The 24,190-nt window shown below is 48.8% G+C and overlaps 1 protein-coding gene across 1 annotated transcript in view; it reads left to right on the top strand.

Annotated features, from left to right (window-relative positions):
* LOC148508020 (NACHT, LRR and PYD domains-containing protein 14-like) overlaps positions 1–23,534 on the top strand; it is a 29,772-nt gene extending 6,238 nt beyond the window's left edge. Inside the window, exons 5-13 of the mRNA XM_088445158.1 lie at positions 788–958; positions 1,070–1,240; positions 8,130–8,300; positions 8,604–8,774; positions 10,075–10,245; positions 10,591–10,761; positions 18,543–18,713; positions 19,206–19,295; positions 22,932–23,534. Coding sequence (XP_088301284.1) covers positions 788–958; positions 1,070–1,240; positions 8,130–8,300; positions 8,604–8,774; positions 10,075–10,245; positions 10,591–10,761; positions 18,543–18,713; positions 19,206–19,254 — 1,246 coding nt within the window. The 3' untranslated portion in view covers positions 19,255–19,295; positions 22,932–23,534. The remainder of the gene's footprint in view (positions 1–787; positions 959–1,069; positions 1,241–8,129; positions 8,301–8,603; positions 8,775–10,074; positions 10,246–10,590; positions 10,762–18,542; positions 18,714–19,205; positions 19,296–22,931) is intronic.
* Positions 23,535–24,190: the final 656 nt, after the last annotated feature.

The raw sequence follows: 24,190 nt of genomic DNA, 5'->3' as shown, positions 1-24,190 counted from the left end.
TCGCACTGTGGGTCTGATTCAGCAAGGATTGTAACTGCAAAGCTGCACGCAGGCTATAGATATGATGTATGCCCGCAGGCTATAGATATGATGTATGCACGCAGGCAGCTATAGATATGATGTATGCAGGCAGCTTTGCAGTTGCGATCCTTGCAATTATGGAAATGCAGCAAGAGGCATCACTCCTCCCGCTGCATTACTTATCTGAGCTGCATTGTTCAACGCAGCATCGGATACTCTGCGGACCATTGGCCGCCTGCAGTGACCCATGGGGTACTGCAGCTGGCCGCCGCAGTTTAGAGGAGGAAGCCAGGAAATCTCCGTTACTTAATGGAGATCCTGGCTGCATACCTCCCCTGCAACGGCGGTGACATGCCTCTGTTTTGGGACACTGAGGGTATCGCTGCCCCAAACAGCAGCAGACTGCCAATACCTGAACATTGGGAATCTGCATTCAGCAGTGCACTGTTGAATTAGGCAACATCTGTAATTCTTCCACTTCTGTTACCTCGCCACTAGATGGCTGTCACGTTACTTAGGTTCTCGAGGTACAGTGTGGGGCTGATATCTGAGTCATATGCTGCAGTGTTTTTCTCTGGTACTGCTTCTGCTGCTACAAGTGCAGCTACAAGCCCCTCCCTGGTATACAGGCATGTATCTTAATGTGCAAGGACAGACAACCATTCTGAGAATGCATAGGTGCTGTAATACTGCTTGGTGAGGATTTCTTGGTGCTATTGCCGTAGATTTAGTCTTAAGAACTACTGTACTTTGTATCTCTCTACAGGTTGCAGGTATGTGTCTTTGCCCCGTCCTTCTATAAGGATCTCAGCTCCTCTCTTTATACCAACCGATCAATCACCAAGCTCACCCTTGGTCATCAAAAACTGCCAGACTCTGCTTTAAAAATCCTATGTGACGGACTGAGACACCCGGCCTGCACCGTGCAGGAGTTGACGTAAGTATCCTCACTTTACGCTTGCTAGGGGGTGTATAAATGGCGCCGGCCTGCAATGGTAGGACTTGTTATGTGAACTCATTAACTAGAACTGTCATCCAATCTCTGTAGATTGGATGACTGTGACCTAACCTCATCCAGCTGTGCAGAGCTGGGCTCCGCTATTAAAACAAGCCGTTCCCTCCGTAAACTGGACATGGCATTGAATAAATTGGAGGACGATGGAGTAAAATTTCTGTGTGAGGGACTGAAGGACCCGGGCTGTACCCTGAAGGAGCTGAGGTGAGTGTCGTACTGTAACCTGTAAGATACTGGGTTGTGATATAGACACCTGGGCTGCTAGTGGTGAGAATTATACTGTAACCTGAAAACCTATCATAGGGGGCGTTCATAAATCAATTCAGAACACATACCATTTATTTTTCTTCTTGATTTAAATGTATATGTCAAAACAATCACTACACAAAACTAACTTCACAGAAACAATACCTCAACCGTCTGTTGATTAGTGATTATTATAAATTTTATGCAAAAACATTCCCAAAATGGATTTTCATATAACTGCATAGAGTCCCCTTCGTTTTGATGGTGAACCTTAATCCGGACGTAGTCTGAAAGTGTAATCCAGCATAAAGGTGGGTATCCACTACACAAGTGTAGAACAACTGTACGATTAAATGATCGTAATCGTTCATCAGGTGCAGTAGATAATGTGCCCACACTGAACGATTTGATGTTCAGTGCAGGCACCTTCCCTCATCCCCGAACATGCACAACCTGTAGATATTGGCAGGTTGTTCTGTTTGGTCAGGCGATGACTGATACCGGCAACGACCAGTGGAAGCGCGCATCGATGGTCGTTGCCGGCATATTTACTGAGCGATAACTGTCTCAATCGTTCAGTTTATCCTTGTAGTGGATATGCACCATACGTTTCCAGTCTTATTAAAGTATCAAGCCAACAGCACAAACAAAAGTAGCGCTAAGTCCCGACTATCAACTCCTCAGGTTAAACTCTGAGCTGATTTGTAAAGACTAACTCTGATCCACAGGACTTATAAGCTCTGCATGAGACACCTTTTTAAACTGACTGTCGCAGTATAAGGAAACTCTTCCCTTGTCACATGGGTAGTGTGTATCACTGGGGGCTGTGTGCAGGTGGGTAAGGTGATAGATTAATATGAATAAAAGTCCCTTAATGCGTTTCTCTGTCCCGGTATTACGACTGTTTTCCTCAGAAGGTAAGTATATAAAGCAGGTAATCAGGAAATCCTTATATACTCCACTTGCCCGATCACAAGTATGTGTATACTTTTTCTAAAGTAAAAATCGCAGGTGGAGTAATTAAAACCATGTGTTCCGAATATCTAAAAAATTTTAATTCAATGATTGCAAATGTATTCTCTACATATCTCGATTAGACAATAATAAATAATAAAATCCTATACAATCTTATGCATCATTCAGATATGTAATGGACCGGAGTTAATTGTCATATGGAGCCATTGTTCTACCTAAAACATAAGCTCAATTGTCTGGGTGCTATGGCTCAATTGTCAAACAGACGCCAAAGCCACAGGGTGCAGGGATCCAACCCAGTCCTGGACTATGGAATGGGACATAAATGGATTACTTATCACTACCATACGTGTACAAACAAATGGATTTATCTATAAATGCTATCCGAAGATGAACCTTAAAGGGAGGCATTTGCTGCTAACAATTTACATAGCTTATACCAGGGTCCATAGTTTGAGACCCCAGTAAGGAGCTTATTGGAAAAAATAGTTTTATGGATTCTAAACAAATATGGAGCAATTACATTTTATTTAATTCAATAGTTTAAACAGCCTAATCTATATATAATATATATATTTCTACTTCAGGGTCCATAGGGTTCCACAGGATACCTTGGGGTATAGGTGATGACGTCATCGGGAACCATAGAGTTAAGTTTTCAGTCCTCCCAGGATGCACTAGGGTCCCCCTCCTATACCCCGAGCCAAGGCATCTCAGTTTAGTTTGGTGCCCGGGTCTGATGGTAGACCCATGGTGAAGAATCGAGCCGGAGGTCTGTGCCGGAAGGAGAGGGCATACCCGTGTGAGAACACCTCGAACCCAAGTGTGTCGTGGTGACCGATCAACACCGGGCGAACTGCGGCAGGCGGCCTCCCACTTTGGGATCCCCCAAAGGGAGGCCCGGACAGTCAGGCCGCAGGCTTGTCATCTGGCTTAGGGGCCGGACGTCTGGTACTCCAGGCCTGCTTCCGGGGCTTGGCCGTTTTCTTGGGGCCAGCCTGTTGGGGAAAGGACTGTCTTAGGCCTACCCTGGGCCCTATAAGACCGAAAGGACGGAGTACCTGAACGAGAAGGAACTGCAGCAGATGGGAGACATGCCGGTTTGACTGCCGCCAGCGTGGCTACAATTTTGTCCAGGTCCGGACCGAAAAGAACTTCTCCGTTAAAAGGCAACGCCTCCAAACCCTTTTTGGAATCAGCGTCCGCCTTCCAGGATCGCAACCACAAGGTGCGACTAGCAGCCACAGCTGCCGAAGAAATTCGAGACGCCAGGGTACTAACATCCAAGGCCGCTTCGTTGATATAAGTGGCCGAATCCCAGAGATTGCCGATGAACTCCGTCTGCTCAGCCGAAATTGAAGGACTCCTCCAACGTATCAGCCCAGCGCTCCATGGCTCGGGCAACCCAGCAAATGGCCATAGCCGGCCGCGCCGACTGCTGGGACAAACCCATCTGAGTGAGGGCAGGCTGCGGAGCTAACTGGCCCACGAGGGTTGTAAGCGCCTTGGCAAAACAAGCCCAGGGCGGCTCCTGTACCGGAGCCGTAATCGGTCGCGTCAACTAATAACACCGTCGACAAAGTCCTTCCGCACTGCCGTCCCCCTCCGCTATAGGTACCTTGCATGTAGTACATAAAAGCTGGAGAGGAAAAATCACTTTCAGACATAATGGTAAGTATGTGACCCCTCTCACTGATACTCGTTAGTATAGTGTGAGACCACCCTGCAAGCACCGCAAGGGCTTTAGCAGAAAGAACAGGGACAGTTAAATGCTGACAGATAGAAAATGAAAGTACAGGCAGCAGACTCTAGCAAGGTCACATACAATGCAAAGAAATAAATTCCTGCACTCAGCGCTGATCCTCAACTACACAGACTCAGAGCCTGGTAGGACACAGCGCTGCATACACAGACCTTATCCAACGGAGGAGAGTTATGCAGGGGGACCCAGACCACGATGCCACCATTCTTCAGCGTCCAGCAGCGCTCACCATGCTTCTTCCCAAGATGGCCACCGAGGAGCAGAGAGGAGGCCGGCCTGGGGGAGGAGCGCTGACACAGGACCAGTCAGCGTGTGCAGAGAGGGCTGTGTGCAGCGGGGGAGGCGCCGGCTGTGAGACAGGGAAGGCGCGCTCCCCTGGCATGCATTTAACCCCTGGGACACCGCAGCGCTACCGCACTGCCGCGATCCTGCTGTCCCAGGGGGGTAGTGGAAGCGCAGGTTAGAACCTGGCTCCACGCTGCAGCCAGTCCCCAGGGAACAAAGCCACGGAGCTGCGGAAAGTTTTGCACACTATGCTCCAGGCTGGAGTTTTAGTGCCTGTTCCATTCTCCCAGAAGGGCCAGGGTTTCTATTCCAATCTCTTTTTGGTGCAGAAACCCAATAGGTCGTTTCGTCCGATTCTCAACCTCAAAGCTCTCAAGTCTTTGCGGGTGCCGAAGTTTCGGATGGAGACCCTACGGTCCATCATTCTGGCGCTGGAACCTGGGGACTACTTGGTGTCATTGGACATACAGGACGCTTACCTGCATGTCCCTATTTTGCGCCATCAGCGGTTCCTCAGGTTTGCAATCCGCAGCGACCACTTTCAGTTCCGGGTGTTACCTTTTGGCCTGGCGACAGCACCACGTGTCTTCACCAAGGTGATGGCGTTCTTGGCGGCTTCCCTGCGGCTGCAGGGGGGTCTGCATGTTGCCGTACTTGGACGACCTATTAGTGGCAGGATCTCTGGAGCCCCTTCTGCGCCACTTGGACCTGACCATTGCGCTACTGCAACAGCGCGGCTGGTTAATAAACTGGCAGAAGTCCACCCTGGTCCCGTCTCAGCGGATTCTGCACCTCTGAGCCTTATTGGACTCGGGACAGCAAAGGATCTTTGTGACGGGGGAAAAGATCTCTGCCTTGCAGTTGTCTGCAGAGCGCCGGGTGTCTCTACACTCGGCTATGAGGTTACTGGGCTCCATGGTGTCGGTATTCGACATGGTGGAATATGCCCAGTTTCACTCCAAACCTCTGCAGCACCTGATCCTGTCCAAGTGGAATGGACTGCCTCAGTCTTTAAAATCCCAGACGATAGTGCTCACTCTGGAGGTTCGCCTGTCCCTTGCCTGGTGGTTGCAGACGACCCATCTCAACAAGGGTCGTCCGTTCTGGGTGGTGAATTGAGTCCTGTTGACGACGGACGCCAGTCTTTGGGGCTGGGGAGCAGTTTCGGGTCCATACTTGTTCCAGGGCAGGTGGACTCCAGCAGAAGCAGAGCTTCCAATAAACCTCTTGGAACTCCGAGTGGTGTTCAACGCTCTCCAGCAGGCACGTCTGGTTCTCCAAGGTCACCCAGTGCAGGTCCAGTCGGTCAACGCTACCACTGTGGCCTACATAAATTGGCAAGGAGGAACCCGAAGTCGGGCGGCTCTCGTAGAGGTGTCTCGGATCCTGGTATGGGCGGAGCGCAATCTTCCGGCCATATCAGCTGTCTTCATCCCGGGAGTGCTAAACTGGGAGGCGGACTATCTCAGTCGCCAGGAAGTTCATCCGGGAGAATGGTCCCTGCACCCGGACGTTTTTCAACTGCTGGTGGACAGGTGGTCTTCCAGAGATCGACCTCATGGCGTCCTGGCACAACAACAAGTTGCCGGTGTACGGGTCTCGCACAAGAGACGAAGGGGCGTCTCTGGTGGATGCTCTGTCCGTCCGGTGGACGTTCCGGTTTGCTTATCTCTTTCCGCCGGTTTCCCTTCTTCCACGGGTAATCCGGAAATTCAAACAGGAAGGAGGGACGCTCCTGTTGATAGCTCCCGCCTGGCCCAGTCGGCACTGGTTCTCAGACCTTCAGGGTCTGTCCGTGGACAGTCCTGAGGTTACCGCTACGTCCGGACCTTCTGTCACAGGGTCCTTGTCTTCACCCGGACCTGACTCGGCTGTCTTTGACGGCGTGGCTGTTGAGACAGCCATGTTGAGGTCCAGGGGGTTTTCCAGCTCTGTAGTGCGTACCATGCTCTGAAGCAGTCTTCCGCGAGAATATACAATCGCGTGTGGCATACGTTCTTCCAGCAGTGTCGGCCGAGAGGTTATGCACCACGGGAGTTTCGTCTGTCTTGGATTCTCGCCTTCCTGCAAGTGGGACTAGACCATGGGCTTCGCCTTGCTTCTTTGAAGGTGCAGGTTTCGACCCTGTCTGTCTGGTTCCATCGTAGGATTGCTACAATCCCGGATGTGCGCACCTTTATGCAAGGTGTTCTACGCATTCAGCCACCCTTTGTTCCACCTGTGGCGCCTTGGGATTTGGCTGTGGTCCTGAGGGCTCTCCTGGGACCGCCGTTTGAACCACTGGGCTCAGTGGATCTTAAATGGCTAACAGCTAAGACTGTTTTCCTTCTGGCCATAGCTTCGGCCAGACTTGTTTCTGATTTAGGGGCTCTTTCTTGTAGACCCCCTTTATTGATTTTTCATGGGAACAGGGCAGTGCTCCGCACAGCCTGAATTTCTTCCCAAAGTTGTTTCCCAGTTTCATGTTAACGAGGAAATGGTTGTTCCGGCCTTTAACTCACCTGGCCTTTCAGTGGGTGAGGCCACTTTTGGATGTTGTGCGGGCCTTAAGGACTTATGTTGACCGCACTTCTTCGTTTAGGAAGTCGGACGCCTTGTTTGTCCTCTATGGCTTCCGTAAAAAGGGTTGGCCTGCTTCAAAGCAAACTTTGGCAGCCTGGATCCGTATGGCTATTTCTGAAGCTTATATTCATGAAGGTCTGCTGGTTCCTCCTTCTCTGAAGGCTCATTCCCCTAAGTCTGTGGGTCCTTCGTGGGCAGCTCGACGTGGTGCCTCTGCAGTCCAGATCTGCAAGGCTGCTTCGTGGTCCTCTGTCCATACCTTCGTGAGGTATTACAGATTTGACACCTTCACCTCTCAGGATGCTTCCTTCGGGCGGCGGATTCTCCTTTCAGCACAGGAGCATCCCACCCTTAAAGGATACTGCTTTGGGACATCCCCAAGGTATCTGTGGATACCCTATGGACCCTGAAGTAGAAAATATGAGACTGGAAGAACTTACCTTTTGTTATCTCTATTTCTACAAAGTCCATAGGGTTCCACAGGACTCCCGCCCTGTCGCCCCTGTGCTGCAGATGGGCTTTACTCTGGTCACCGGTTTTTCCGTCTCCCTCTGGTGAGAATGTGATTCTTGTGTGTCCGGATCTTTCTTCTCTCTTCCTTCTCCTCCTCCGGCCTATGGCTTGGTAACTAACTGAGATGCCTTGGCGGGGTATAGGAGGGGGACCCTAGTGCATCCTGGGAGGACTGAGAACTTAACTTAACTCTATGGTTCCCGATGTCATCACCTATACCCCAAGGTATCCTGTGGAACCCTATGGACTTCATAGAAATAGAGATAACAAAGGTAAGTTCTTACCATCTCATATTTCTCCTATTTTTTTTTTTTGTATAGTGATTGCTTTATGATCTGTATCCTTTAACTGACCCCATCCTGTCTGCATCTGCAAGAATCATGAAGAGATCCTTTACTGGTACATGTCCGCTGGCTTGGTACCCGTTTGACATGCGACTAACGCTGGGCAGGTTGACTTGCTAACCAAGGATTCATCTACCTTGGAATGTATATTCCATGGCAATGGCTCTATACTGCTTTTAACACTGTGTAGTACCCTTTCCCCATAATGTATTTGGTCTGTAGGCTGTTGGGCCATTCCTGGATGTCCAAAATGGTTCCAATAAGGAGTTGATTCAATTCTAATTTAAATTCCTCAGTTATCTGAAAGGCTGTACAACCCTGCGGGGGTTCTGCGCACAACATGGTGCTTCTATCTCAAGGACTTGAATGGGGTAGATGATATTTAAGTGTTTTCTTCTACCCACAGGATGGACTACTCTAGTCTGACCCCAGCTTGCTGTGAGTATCTCGGCTCTGCTCTCCTTACTAACCGATCACTCACCACACTGTACATGAGGGATAATGATCTCCAGGACTCTGGTGTAAAGCGCCTCTGCGAAGGACTCAAACACCCAGGCTGCACTCTGAAAGAGCTCCGGTAATTGTGCTGTTAGTCACAGAATGACGTGTGGGCTGTACCCTGTAGGAGGTTAGCTGGTAACCATTTAGAGAAACTATATATTCCCAAATTACCTAGGCTGCAGTAGTTAATTCTACTACTAGAAAGTGAAAGGTGCATTAATCTCCACTCTATTTTTCTCTCAATGCATTTGTAAGCAAGGCTTCTCATATCCTTACATTAGATTATCTGTAGCACCCGATTGCAGAAATAAAGCCCTGAGTATTGATTAGTATAGCAAGCTGGAAACTCATCGGGTCACATGCTATATTCTCTTTGCAGGTTACATGAAAGTAATTTCACGTCAGAGAGCTGTAAGGATTTCCATGCAGTGCTGGTGTCAAATCGTTCCCTGAATGCCCTGGATCTGACGTACAACAATCTCCAGGACGCTGGCCTAAAGCATCTATGTGATGGACTCCAGGATCCGGCCTGTACCTTGCAGGAGCTTGTGTAAGATGTCCAGCTTAAGGTTGTCACTGCTCTTGTCACCCTTCAGTAAGAATACACGAATTGTACCCTAGAGCAGGGGGTATTCAATGTGCCACCCTCCAGCTGCTGTGGAACTATACACCCCAGCATACCCTGCCACAGTTTTGCTCTTGGGGCACACTGGGATGTGTAGTTCCAAAGCGTCAGGTGGCGGCAAGGATATCCTACTGCTTCAATACGATAACCAATCTCATACATATTTAAGTATGCATTCAGCCGTGACTAGACAGTCTTTCCCGAGATGTAGAATGCTGTCCGTATGGGTAGATTTGCTGAGGAAAAGCTATTTGGAATAGCTAAATAGAGGGGGGGGAAAGAACAAATATCGGATGGTGGAGGAAAAGATTTCTGTACAGACTAGTCAAAGTTTGAGGCGTTTGGCTGGAAGAAAATAACATTTGAGTTGACATCAAACACCCCTCCATCTTTGTATTTCAAGTATGGCGGAGGAAGTGTAATGGTATGAGGCTGTTTGGTGCCAGTAAGGTGGAAGCTTTTCAGTTCAGGAAATTGGAAAGGTTACCCAAAGCCCCAGTATTAATGTTGTACAGGTGAGAGACTGTCCTCTAAAATGAAGCAGAAAATATGGAGAGTGACTATAATTTGTGAGTAAGAATAGGCTGAAAGTGTCTTGTCATTTTTACAAAGGGAGGCTTTGAGTATGAATAGCTGAGTATTATGTGGTGGTACCTGAGTTCTGAGAATCCTCTTATGCCTAGGTGTCAGTCCAATTACCCATGAAGGGGCGAGTTGCCGTCATAATGGAGTACAATGCCACTGCAACGGCACCTGAACTCGCCCCTTTCGGCCCTTTCTAATGCCAGACTCCTACTTTTTTGTAAGCTGCCCCTATGGGTCTAAGAACAAAAAATCTGCAAGTCCGGTGGTACTGTAAGTGTGGCATACAGCTGCACGCTGAGGGGACTCGTGGCTAATTGGATTATACCATAGTGTGAAATACAATGCATAGCAGTTTTCCCTATGATTAGTAATTGCCTACAGCAGGGTTTTCAAACTGTTCTCAAGGTACCCAAACTGTCCAGGTTTTAGTTATCACCCTACTTGAGCACAAGTAACTTCATTAGTGCTTCAATCTGTTTGATTATAGTCTGTGCATAAGCATGGATATCCTTAACTGGTTAGGGTGCCTTGTGGACAGTCTGTGAAATCCTGGCCTGAATTGGATACAAACCCTGGTTTCTTCTAATTCGGTTACAAGTAAATATAAGTGCAGATGGTAATGACTGTTTCCTCTCCGCAGATTGTCCAACTGTGACCTGACCTCCTCTGCCGGTGATTATCTCCGATCTGTCATAGCCACCAGTCGGTCCCTGACCAAACTAGACCTGACATGGAATAGGCTGGAGGATGCTGGTGTGAAGCCCTTGTGTGAGGCGCTGATGGATCCAGCTTGTTCTTTGCGTGACCTGAGGTGAGAACTATACTGTAACTTGCTCTAATGACTGGAGCAAAGTTTCTGTTGGGGACTGTAAGGTGTGCAGTTTACAAATCGACTTGGGTCCACTTTAGCAGTCCATCCTCCTATTTAACAAAGTGTGGTTTTTTTTTTTTTTTTTTTTTTTTATATAAAGCTTTTCGTTGACTATACAGTTCACGAACTAGCCCCCCCCCCCCCCCCCCATAACTGGGAATGGAGTATAATCACTGGCTGGTCTAAGAATGGGTGGGTGATGGCGGCAGCACTTAGCTGGACCCTAACAGTCACTGTGGGTGACCTTCAAGTTATTTCAAACCGATTGCCATGTTGTCTCTGCAGCGTGTATGGCTGTGAACTGACCACCTCATCCTGTGGTGACCTCCGCTCTGTTATCATCAAAAACCGCTCCCTGACCCGACTGGACCTGGCAGGAAACCAGTTTGACGAGTCCGGAGTAAAGGTTCTGTGCGAGGCTCTCGGGGACCCAAGCTGTAACCTGCAGGTGGTGAGGTAAGAAATTGTATACTGCCAGGCCAGAATAAAGCTTCCATGCGGGTGACTTGGGTGGCACCCTACAGCAGGAGAGGTGCACTGGTGTATGGGATGAAGAGGGTATGATATGGCACTATGACAACTGGCTCTCCTATGTATAGACACCAGAGCATGAACTTTTAGCTGTAGGGAGCAGGGATTATAGATGTCTATAACACAGCCCTTTGATATTCTGCTCAGGTCAACTGACAGCAGAATGGAATCTACATGTAATGTTCCTCATAAATCCTTTAATGGAACCGCCTGTTTTATACAGCTTCATATTTGTTAGAGGGGAGATGTATCAAAGCTTCTAAAGGCTAAACAAGTTGATATATATTCATACAGAATAGAGGAGCTTGAAAATTTCATAGAATGCACATTGGCTTTTGTTTGGATTATTTTCGCTATTAAAATGTCTTTTATTTTGGATTGTACATACAGAATTTATGTGCGTGAACTAAAACCTGCAGAGACAGTTGGAGAAGGTATTAACAATTTTAGCTCTGCAATATCCCATTGTGTGATTATTATGATCTAAACAAGGGTGTTTCAGATGGTTTGTACATGGCATGTATTCACACTTCAGAACGTATTGTATTAGCCATTCTCTGAGATGTAGTTATTTGCTACCATAGAAAGCTGCCCTTAGTATCATGCATTGATATGAACTGTCATAGCCTAATGGCTCATTGTTCACATTTAAAGTGTTTTGGCATGTTGTCTGGTATGGCATGGTTACTGAGATGAAACTCCAAATCACGTGGGCTGAAGTGACCTGATCACGTATATAACCATAAAAGCTCTCTACCTCCCCCCACCCACTTATGATAGAATGGTAAGGGTGTCTGAATAAATCAATGAAAGTAATAAACTTATTTCTACTTCAGGGTCCATAGGGGGTCCACAGGGTTGACCTTGGGGTTATAGCTGGAACAGGATCCATGGGCACCCCAAGCTTTTAGCTCCCAGGATGCACTTGGGTCCTCCTCTATACCCCGCCCCCGAGCCACAGGCACCTCAGTGTAAGCTGGTGCCCGGCCGGAGTCGGTCACCGCGCAGGGGGGCTGCAGGAGCAGCCCCCAGAAGCTTTTTATTTTAAGTTAAATTTTATTTATTTTTAATCTATTTTTACTACAGACGGCAGCGAAGGGCTGTCTGTACAGACGCCCACGCTGCCGCTCTGATCCCCGACTGGCGCCGCGACGCCAGTACTGATCTGGGGATCGCGGCGGGAGGACAGAGTCCGTACTAGCCGGACTCTGTCTACCTCCCAGGACTGCTGCCGGAGTCGCCGGGGATTCAGGTATGCCGCGCATCGCTGGCTAGCGGCGGCGCGCGGAATGCCTTAAATGCAGTCCTTTAGCCTCCGGTCCGGGGGACAGACCGGAGGCTGCTGGCAGTGGCGGCGGGCCCCCCCATAACCCGTGGGACCACTAGACCACCAGGGATAGCCAGCATCCCTGGGGTTAATGGCCAGCCAGGGGAGGAAGCCTTCCCTGTCAGCGGCTCCTCCCCTCAGCTCAGCGCGCCTTTCAGCACGCACTCTGGCGTCGCTGAGCTGCAGATTCCTCGGCCACTCCTCCTCTGAGGTCTCCAGCGGCCATTTTCCCAGTGGCAGCGCAGATCTCAGGGAGCATGCGGACCGGTCCCCCTGTGTACCTCTCCCCTGATTAAGGACAGCGTACACAGCACTATAGCCCTCCCAGACACTGAATCTGGGCAGGTTGATTGTAGTGTAAAGGTGCAGTGAGTATATCTTCCTGCATGGTATGTGACTTTTTGCTAGTGCTGCCTGTCTGTGCTTATTTTCCGCTTACTGTCAGCTTATACCTATCCCTTTACTTCTCCTACAAGCCCTGCAGGTGTGTGGGGGAGGGGCGTTTCTACTGACCTCACTTATATAGATCACGTATTTGTGAGGTCCGTCACATACAGTTGTGTGCTACTCAGTGCCATATTGTGGGCTGTTGTTCAGCACACCGGTGAGTGCGTTTTACTTCTACCCTGGTGCCAGATATATAATATATTCTGTCATGTCAGACGAGGAGGTTGAGCGCTCAGTGGCTCCGGTGTTGGCCTCCTGCGGACGCTGTTCTGCAGGAGTAGATAGGGAGGATTTGTCACAGGATGGCCTGTGTAGTCGATGCCAGGTGGCTCCTGGCCCATCCAGACCTTCTCTGGCGCAGGAACCACCGTGGGCGATGTTTTCTCAAGTGCTGGTGTCTATTGCGGACCGTCTGTCGGTCCCGACTGCTCTCCCTACTAGGGCGGTGCCCCAGCCGACCATCCCCCATTCCCCGGGTGTCCCGCAGTTATTGTGGAGTCCTCCTGGGTCTCAATCAGTTGGTCCCTATGCGGGGTTGCCTATGTATATACAGGCTTCCCCTGTGCCGCAGCAGCCTGTGGTACCTTTTCAGGCCCCTATGGCAACGCCTCCACCATGGGTGGATGTGCTCTCCAACTCCGTGCAAAATTTGGCGGCCGCTTCCTCGGCTTTTCAGTCAATGTTGCAGACTGACATGCCTTCTAGGATTTCTAAACGCCCACTCATGACACGGGCTGCTCAGGTATCGGACTCAGAGGGTTCCTCAGATGATGGGGAGGTCCCTGATGACACTGACTCGGACGCCTCGGTCCAGGAAATGGATACCAAGTCGTCCATTAATGTGCGAGCACTAGTTAGGGCGGTGCGAGCTATTCTTCTTATAGAGGATGAGGCACCGGTTCCTAGGTCGAAGTTTCCTAGTTTCAAAAAAACTAAGGTGGCTTCTGCGGTGTTTCCCCTGTCGGATCAGTTGACGGATCATATGGCGGTAGCTTGGCAGGCGCCCAGTAAGAGATTCCTTCCTCAGAAGCGGTTGGCTTCTAATTACCCCTTCCCTGAGGCACATTGTAAAAAATGGGAAACTCCACCGGCGGTGGATTCCCATGTCACCCGTTTAACTCGGGGCGCCACCTTACCATTACCGTCGATATCCTCGCTGAAGGATCCCATGGACAGGAAAGTTGAGACTTGCTTAAAGTCTATTTACTCCCTCTCCGGGGCGGTGGCCCGACCGTTCCTGGGTGGCCAAGGCCATTGAGGGGTGGGCCAATGCATTGGAAGATACCTTCCCGGACGACGCTCCGGATGTCCAGCGGGCGTTGTTGGGACAAATGAGGGACGCCGCTTCTTACATTGGAGAAGCTTCTTTAGATGCTAGTCTGCTGACCTCGCGGGTATCGGCTGCAGCGGTGTCTGCCCGCCGATCCTTATGGTTGCGGTCCTGGAGAGCGGACTCTGATTCAAAGAAAGGTCTGGAGGCCTTACCTTTCAATGGGGAATTACTATTTGGTCCGGACTTGGACAAAATAGTGGACACCCTGGCTAAATCCAAGTCGGCCTTCCTACCTTCGGCAGCACTGCCTGCTAAGGTTCGGAGTTCGGCTTTTCGTTCCTTTCGGGTTCAGGGTAAGGCGAAAGGTCAGTCCTTCCCGAGACAGTCTGCGAGTAAGACGGCCTCTAAACCCAAGAAGCAAGCCTGGAGTGCTCGGCGCCCTTCCAAGCAGGAAGATAAACCTGCGGCCTGATGGGACGGGCCTCCCTCTGGGGGACCTCAGAGTGGGAGGCCGACTTCTTCTATTTGCCCAGTGCTGGCACAATACCACCACGGATGCCTGGGTTCGAGTAGTGGTCTCCCAGGGGTACGCCCTGTCTTTTCGGCACAGACCACCCCACCAGTTTTTCTGCACAAGTCCTTCTCAGAACAAGACCAAGGCATTACAGGTTCAGGAGGCTATAGAGTCCTTGCTGAAAGCAGGGGTCATTGTTCCCGTTCCTCTATCACAACGAGGGACGGGGTATTATTCGTCTCTGTTTCTGGTGCAGAAACCCAATGGTTCTCATCGCCCTATCCTCAACTTGAAGTCTCTGAACAAATTCCTCAGAGTTCCCAAGTTCAGGATGGAAACGTTACGTTCCATCATTCTGGCGATGGAACCGGGGGATTACATGGTGTCCCTGGACATCCAGGACGCCTACCTCCATGTTCCGATAGCATCTTCACACCAGCGGTATCTGAGGTTCGCTATCCTTCAACACCACTATCAGTTCCGGGCGCTACCCTTTGGTCTCTCCACGGCACCGAGGGTGTTCACGAAGATTATGGCGGTCATGGCCGCACATCTTCGGAACCAGAATGTACGGCTGCTGCCGTACCTGGACGACCTCCTGTTGCTGGCGAGCTCCCCGGAGGTACTGCTTCAACATCTCCACCTGACGATCGCTTGCCTGCAAGCACACAGGTGGTTGATAAATTGGAAAAAGTCCTCTCTGATTCCATCACAGCGGATGGTTCATTTGGGAGCCCTGCTGGATTCGCGTCCGCAAAGGATCTTCCTGACTCCGGAGAAGGTCGCCTCACTACAGCTGCGGATACGCAGTTGCCTGAGCCGTTGCCGCCTGTCGGTCCATTCGGCTATGAGAGTTCTGGGGTCCATGGTGTCGACATTCGACATGGTGGAATTTGCCCAGTTCCATTCCCGGCCCCTGCAGGGGCTGATTCTATCAGAATGGAACGGGTTACCTCACCGGATCCGCTCTCAGGTGCTGGTGTTGTCTCCGGACGTTCGGCTATCTTTGGCTTGGTGGCTTCAGACAGCTCATCTGGTCGAGGGGCGCCCATTTTGGATCCCGGACTGGGTCCTGCTCACGACGGATGCCAGTCTCCGGGGTTGGGGGGCAGTGACCGGCTCTTTGTCGCTTCAGGGTCGTTGGTCAGCGGAAGAAGCACTTCTCCCCATCAACATCCTGGAACTGCGGGCAGTATACAAGGCCCTGCAGTCGTCCGGCCCTGCTCTTCACGGAAGGGCGGTACAGGTGCAGTCCGACAACGCCACCACGGTGGCGTATATCACCAAGGCGGAACTCGCAGTCAGGCAGCGATGTCGGAGGTGTCTCGTATCCTGTCTTGGGCGGAGGGTCACATTCCAGCGATCTCGGCGGTCTTCATCCCCGGAGTCCTCAATTGGGAGGCGGACTTCCTCAGCCGTCACGACGTGCATCCCGGGGAATGGTCGCTTCACCCAGAGGTGTTTCAGCTACTCGTGGACAGGTGGGGACTGCCGGAGCTGGACTTGATGGCCTCCCGTCACAATCACAAGTTGCCCGTTTACGGGTCAAGGACAAGAGACGCAGGTGCAAGTCTGGTGGACGCGCTGTCGGTGACATGGACGTTTCACCTGGCGTATCTGTTTCCTCCGATATCCCTGCTTCCTCGGGTTCTGTGGAAATTCAAGCAGGACGGCGGCATGCTCGTGCTGGTAGCTCCGGCGTGGCCCAGACGTCCTTGGTACTCCGATCTGAGGAGCCTCTCCATCGACGCTCCGTACCTTCTTCCTCAACGTCGGGACCTGTTGTCTCAGGGGCCCTGCCTTTACCCGGATCTGGGTCGGCTGTCTTTGACGGCGTGGCTCTTGAGACAGCCGTCTTGAGGTCTCGGGGCTTCTCCAGTTCGGTTATTGGTACGATGCTCAGAGCACGCAAGCCTGCTTCAGCACGGATTTATCACAGAGTGTGGCACACTTACTTTCAGTGGTGTGAGTCCAGACTTTATGATCCTCAGGTGTTCCGAGTTTCTAGGATCTTGGAATTTCTTCAGTCAGGATTGGATCTCGGCTTACGCCTTGCATCTCTGAAGGTTCATGTGTCCGCCTTGTCCGTGTGGTTTCAACGGCGGATTGCAATACTACCAGACGTTCACACCTTTTTCCAAGGTGTTCTCAGGATCCAGCCTCCCTTTGTGCCTCCTGTGGCTCCTTGGGACTTGGCGGTGGTGCTACGGGTCCTGCAGGGTCCTCCGTTTGAGCCTCTTGAGGCGGTGGAGCTCAAGTGGCTGACATTTAAGACGGTTTTTCTCCTGGCAATTGCTTCGGCCAGGAGGGTGTCTGAATCGGGGGCGCTTTCCTGTCGCCCTCCTTTCCTGATTTTTCACCAGGACAGAGCGGTGCTCCGCACTCGTCCTGAGTTTTTGCCCAAAGTGGTCTCGAAGTTCCATATTAATCAGGAACTTGTTGTGCCAGCTTTTCAGTCCCCTGATCTTTCAGCTGGTGAGACTTCCTTAGATGTGGTCCGGGCGCTTAGAATTTATGTAGACCGGACGGCTTCGGTTAGGAAGTCTGATTCCTTGTTTATCCTCTTTGGTTTTCACAAGAGGGGTTGGCCTGCCAACAAACAAACGTTAGCCCGTTGGCTTCGTTCCGTTATTTGTGAGGCTTATGCACAGGAGGGCTTACCTGTGCCAGCCTCTGTTAAGGCTCATTCCACTCGTTCTGTGGGTCCCTCTTGGGCTTCTAGACGTGGCGCTTCTGCTGTTCAGCTGTGTAGGGCGGCCACTTGGTCTTCAATTCAAACGTTTTTGAGGTTCTATGCGTTTGACACCTTTGCCTCTCAGGATGCATCCTTTGGGCGCCGGGTACTCCTTTCAGCACAGGAGCGTCCCCGCCCTTAGTTGTACTGCTTTGGGACATCCCCAAGGTCAACCCTGTGGACCCCCTATGGACCCTGAAGTAGAAAACAAGAGATATGGTAAGAACTTACCTTTGTTATCTCTGTTTCTACGAAGTCCATAGGGTCCACAGGGCGCCCGCCCTGACGCACCTGGCTTCAAATGGGCTGTGTGGCTGGTCTCCGGTTTTCCGTCTCCTATTGCTGTGAGTATGGTTTCTTGTGTGTTCCAGTCTTCCTTCTCTCTGTTCCATATTCTCCTCCGGCCTAGGCTGCTTACCAACTGAGGTGCCTGTGGCTCGGGGGCGGGGTATAGAGGAGGACCCAAGTGCATCCTGGGAGCTAAAAGCTTAACTGTGTGGTGCCCATGGATCCTGTTCCAGCTATAACCCCAAGGTCAACCCTGTGGACCCTATGGACTTTGTAGAAACAGAGAACAAAGGTAAGTTCTTACCATATCTCTTGTTTTTGCACAAGTGCTATGATAAATGGATCTTAGTCAATGAATGCAGACCATATGTCAGCCCCGATTCCCAAACACCAATCCAGATATCGATAACTAACAGTCAGCCGAGTAACTCTGGAAATTCAACATGTAAAACCTCTTTTGACTTGCTGATTCTGACAGTCTTTGGGTCTGAATTGGAGAATTGAGATTGTGTAACATGTTGGCTCTCTCTGATCCTTGGTGTCGGCAGAAAGGAGTTTGGGTGGTTCACTGCAGATGTATTGACCCCATAAGTGTCCAGATCTTTATGGTAGAGCTTGTAATGATACGTGAACCTGCAAAGCTGAAGTGCGTACACTATTGTGAGACTCTTGCCTCTGCATTCTCTGTAGCATGTATTAGAAGTAAACTGTCACATGATTGATTTCAGTAGTGTATTATGTGGGATTGTGATTAATATAAATGTACACAACACTAGTCATAACTGGAGCTGCTACCCATAGCAACCAATCTGCTTCTAGTTATCAAGTATCTGTCTATAAAGTTACCTAGAAGCAATTCGGTTACTTTTGGGGCAACTTCTACACTTGTCCACTAAACTTTTTAGAAGCTTTGTTGCACCTCCCGTGACCAATGTCTCTAGTCTTCTAAAACCTGCAGCCTGCTCGTGTCCAGTGTATAATAGTGTACTGGCTTGAAACAGGGAGGATAGAAGAACGTGGACTATTTAAGTTTTGTTAATTATCTTTGAGTTGGTCTCCCAGCTGGAACATGGCAGCTAATGTCTAAGATGCAACTAAATGGGTGTCATGTCTGTCTTTACAGAATTGGCTACTGTGACCTGACCAGTACAATTTGTGGTGATATCCTCTCTATTATTAATACAAACCGCTCGCTGACCGAGCTGGATGTCTCCATGAATGTCGATGAGGACTCTGATGTAGATGCTTTGTGCAAAAGACTGCATCACCCAGCATGCACTGTGGAGAAAAATGAGTAAGTAGAAGTGTTAGGTCTGGTCTGTGTAGTGTGTTTATGGTCTGCCTACTGTGCGTGTGGCTGGTTCTACAATCTTGTGTGGTTAGGTGAGCTCCATGCAGATGTGGCCCATCCCTTATTTTATAATCTCTAGGCCTGTTATGTGGCATCCTTAACTGGATACAGATACTGTTACACATTGTGGACCCAGGACTATAAACTGTTAATGTCTTGAAACAGTTTCGGTGGTTCTTGTGTCCACTGTCTTTATGACCTGATCAGATGCTATAGAAATCCAGTCCCTATAGAGTGCTCTAGGTCTCCAGGTAACTCCTGACCCATATACTACCACTCTTATCGCTTAACTGTCATTTGCATTCATTTGTGTCTTATACCTTGTCTGGTATCACCCTTGTTGCCTGCAGTCATCTTCATTCTGTGCTTGTTGACTGCTCCAAAAAGTCATTTTGATCTTAGTCATTGTGTATTAACACTACTGTTCCTTTTTAGGACCCAAGACGGGACTTTCGTGTACCTAAGATACAAGAAACAGAACTGATGGGTTGGTCCGTACCTGCGGTGTCAGGTTTAGCGTTAAAGGTAGTTTCTGATATGTAATTGTGTAAGGCTGCATCCAGAACCCAGTTATTGCTGATCTGCAGTCTCCATTTCTACCCCTTTCACTGAGTCTAGACCAGGGGTGGACAATAAGCAGCTGTTGAACTACAAATCCCAGTATGCCTTGTGACTGTTATAGCATGGCCAAACTGCAATAATTGTGGCAGGGCAGCTGGCATGTGTAGTTCTACAGCAATGGAGGAGGAGGAGGAGAACTTATTGCCCACCCCTAGTCTAGACTGATAGGCAGTATTAGGTCCGCAACCCTGCTCAGGAGCAGGTTTATTCCTGGCTCACCCATAGTGTGATGCCCCCTATTTTTTTTTTTTTTTTTTTTTTTTTTTTTTTACACTGACTGAAAATTCCTGGGTTGATGCACATGAACGCATGTCAACCTGGGATTTTCATTAGTGTAAAAGTATCAACCTGGATCCTGTGACCTGGCTAGCTTGCAGGGTTGATCACATGTTGTACGTGTAAACCAGGTCACGCTGCATGCTAGCTGATTGGCTGGCTTCAGCGGTGCTTGGAGATGACCTCTCCAAGCGTCCACTGCAAACAGCGCCAGCCCAACAAGAACTGAACAGCACACCCCACCCACCCTCCCTGCATCCAGACCACTGCAGAGTGATTAAAGAGGGTTGCGGAGGGGGAAGAAGCACTGTTCACCAGTGCCGGAGAGCCTGGTCAGTGCTGACCCAGCTCTGGTGTGAATGGTGACGCCTGGGTCGGTGCCGCAGTGTAAAAGGGTCTGATCCAGGTTGGAAACTTGTTCCAAATCCCAGATCAGACCCAGGACTTTGGTGTAAAAGGGGTATAATTAACATAACCTGGGTATGCCTAAAAGGCTCTGGTTGGCTGGCTCGGTGATGCTTGGAGATTAAGGAATCTCAAGCATCCACTGCCTGACTGTAGACCTGGGTCACTGAAAGACCCATGTCTGGTTATAACTGGGTCATCACTCTTCACCCCAGTCATCACACATGTATTAGCGGGAGTAAGTACAGAACCCCAGCTCAGTGTCCCAGGTCCAAGGCTTGTGTAAAGTGGGTATTACTGGGTCTATAGAACATTGCTCTGCCTGATCAGGTGTAGGTTTATAATTTTATATAGATTTAGTTTTGTTTTTAGCTGGTCCCTAAAACAATGTGGTTTAAAAAAAAAAAAATTGTAGTGTTTAAAGGAATGTAACAAATCCACTGTCTGCAATAGGCTGTTGCGGACTGCTAGAGCTTTCAGTCTGTAGCTGGGTACAGCCTGGGACTATGCAGCAATACCTTGTACCATCTGACCATCTGCCGTGTGATGGATCATTATATGCTGCATGGAACTACACTGCATTAATTGTATTGTCCCATTGAATCTGCAGCACATCCAGTTGGACGATGCATCGTCCAACTGATCGGGCTGTAGAATTTGTAAATAAACCTTTTAATATATTCCTTCCTATAAACCTCTAAGATTCACCTGCCTAGAACCTTTAAGACAAAATCCTGCCTAAAACCTCTAAACAGAATGCTAATTGCGTACGCAGTTTAACCGCAAATAAAGACAGGAGTGGAATCTGTTTCCAACGCACAAGTAGTATTCAGGTAAAAGTACAGTCAGTTACACGCAATCTATACATACACAAGTTAGGCGTAAAAGGAAATAATACAGACCCATGTACGGTTATACATACGCTGCGCCTCTGGACCCAGAGATAGACTTCTGACTAGATATCCTCAGTTCACCCAAAATTCAGCATGAACTGGCAAACCAGTGTTTGGACACATGTATTTATTCCCCCCCAGACTGAAACAGGACAAAGGAGGAACTTCCTGCTGATCTCACTGGTTCCCAGAGGAGAAGCATATATAACGACACATTTAACAGGTTGTTTCAAATAGACTTTCCCTGCCTCTAACAGCCGGAGTCTTTCTGGTAACGCCTCCTGTAACATTCCATCAACTAAACATTTTTGTTGCTTGTAAGTTCTGCGATCCGTAACTTGAGTTTGCATGATGCGATCTCTCCACCGATAACACCGGGATTCTGTAAAAAGCGTACGCATCAGAACGAAACCAAACACACCTTGCTTATCATGTATAATACCTTAGATATCAAAAACCTCTATTTCTTAGCATTTAAACTAACTTAACCAACTTGAATCATACAATTTGATGCTAATGGAACCTTGTGTGCAAATATGTAGTGTGAGAGTATTCGGGGTTTGCTATAAGGACGCTAGTTATTAATGGGTGAGATTTAAGTGCATCATTTCTCATACACAAAGTGAACATCCAGCAGTGTGGATGGCTGAGGGTTGTAGTTCTACATGCCCTCTGTCAGCAGGCCCCCACCTGTTGTGTGTTCAAAGGAAAACAAAACCTTTTGTTCTCAGACTCTTGTGTGAAGTGCAAATGTATTACCACCTCAAGCTGTGGAATCTGGGGCCATCCTGTCTAGAATTCAGACAAATCCAATTGTGTAGATATTATATTACAATTGCCACAACTATACTTTATCTGCATCCAGGGATTTCCAATTTGTATGTAAAAATACCCATTGTCTCTTCTTATTTACTTTTACTCAGAAAGCTTGTTTTTCCAGTTGCCCTTGGTAGGTTAACAAAAACATTGCCATCTGTTCTTAGCTCCTGAGTTATAACTTGAATTGACGCTGACCACAAAAATGGTGTCTTGCGGCCATTCGCAAGATGGCGTCGCCACGATAAAATTTTAAACTGAACTTGTCTCAGCCAATTCAGCTTCGACAGGGCATACGCTCTCTATCAGGGGTAGCCAACCCTGGTCCTCGAGAGCTACTAACTGCGTTTTCCAGATCTCCTCACAGAATCGTGTTATTGAGGAATAACTACACCTGTGCACCAGCTAGGTGGTCTGGAAAACTTGAACTGGTTAGTAGCTCTCAAAGACTGAGGTTGGCTACACCTGCTCCTATACGATGTGTACAATAAATTGTTCCAAACCGCTTTTTGATGATGTATCATATGGTGTATACCAAGCTTAAAACACAGTATGTGGCAATGTCTGAGCCAGTGTCTTGATGGCTGTGGGGACCGTTGTCTGATTGGGAAAAGTCTAACTTGAAAGACAGCAGCAGGATAGGGAAAAGAGTAAGTGTGGAATCTTTGGTTCCCCTAAGTAGGTATTGATATCCCATTGTATATCCTCAAAACCAGTATGTAATCTGCTAGAGTATGTGAGGGGAGGAAGGACTGTAGGAACACTGGCCTCCTCATCAGACTTGCCTCTATGGGAGCAGTAAGGTACACTCCTATCTAATGGAGTTTTTGCACAACCTGTCCAAAATCAAGGAAATGCTTGTGCTGATAATGAAGCTGATCTAGAAGGGTCTGACATGGAGGGGAGAGCAAGAGAAGGGAATGTTGAGTAGTTGGCATCCACAGTAATCATTGGCTAAAGTCGCTGACTTTGGTCTATATTCAGAAAGGAGTTTCCACTGAGTAATTCTGACATTAAGGTGATATGAAGGCTCTGCAGAATATGGGTGATAGTGGATGTATTTGCAGCCATTTATCACTCAGACTGAGCAGCTGGTAATGTAGATTCTCCAGTACTCTCTTGTAACTTTATTTATATTTTTTTATTTCAGGTCAAAGTGAGCTTTATACTTTTGTATGTCTGGACAGTGTTTTATCCCCTCTACGCTGAACTATGCACCTCCATGTCCCCTCATGGATTATAACTGCCGTTCTCTGAAGCCTCATATATTGTAGATTGTTTTATATAAGCAATACTTGCATACACCCGTAGCAGTAAACTGTATCCTGGAGGCATCAGGAAGCCGATGGGTGATATAAAATATTGTTGCTTGGTTACAGCTGAGGCTATTGGATCGTGGACTGAACCCATGAGAATGAAGCCGGACCAGAAACTGAGGATTGCAAATATACTAGACCATGACATCTTCAGCTTTAAACCTAATTCAGCTTACCAGTTCACATAGAAGCCAAAGATTCATTGTCACTCGCCCACATGAATAGTCCTTGTATAACGTATCTGGGGATGGCACAAGACTATTTGCACTAATTACGCTGGCCTTCATGTGACTGGTTCTTCTCTGTAGCCTTTGCTCCCCAGGGGAAGATGGTTATTGTGGAGAGGGGGGAGATCTTGTGTGTTTTTAACTTGCAGCCCCTTGTATTGTTACTGAAACAGATGGGAAGTTTATATAATAAAGTCTTTTGCAGCAGAATGTCACTTGTGGATCTTGTCGGCTTATTGGGCAGGGAGATTGTGGGAAACTCTGGTTCTGTGTGGTGCCATATAGTGCTCTCTGTCATAATTTGCTGTCACTATGCAAGTCCTCTTCACGTCCAACATCACTTCCTCTGTATGTACACTATATCCATGCTCCATGTATAATCTACCTTTCAGCCACCATTTTCCATTTAGCTGCAGTCACCTTTAAGAAACCACCTGCATCCCAAACACTCGGTGTGCTCCCCCCAAGCTATAGGGTCACATCCGTCCCTGAGGATTTATCTCCCTCTGACCCTTACCCACCACATTCCCCTTTCTCCACTTCCAGCATGCTCAAATATGCATGAGACCCACCTCGCAACAAATGTGCATCCTTTAACTCCCTATTTGAGCTACTTCATTGCCCATGGTAAAACATGACCTGTTACCCTGACCGCAGTCTTGTACTACAGGTGACCTTCCCCCAATCCCCCCCCCCCCCTCATCCATATGTAATGTGATAATTTAGTCTCTGGCCTCTCCATTGGCTGTCCCTTCCCTCGAACACTTTTCTGTGCTCTGCGTCAGTGCATCTCGAGGACAGAATTTGAGCAGCACTAACAGTGTGGGTTTTGAGGAGATCCATGCTTGAGCACAGGTGTCTTAATT

The sequence above is a fragment of the Taudactylus pleione genome, unplaced genomic scaffold (assembly GCF_031769625.1).
Source record: "Taudactylus pleione unplaced genomic scaffold, aTauple2 ptg000377l, whole genome shotgun sequence".
Taxonomy (NCBI): domain Eukaryota; kingdom Metazoa; phylum Chordata; class Amphibia; order Anura; family Myobatrachidae; genus Taudactylus; species Taudactylus pleione.
Note: the sequence above shows the minus strand (reverse complement) of the source record. Positions and strands in the feature narration are given on the sequence as shown.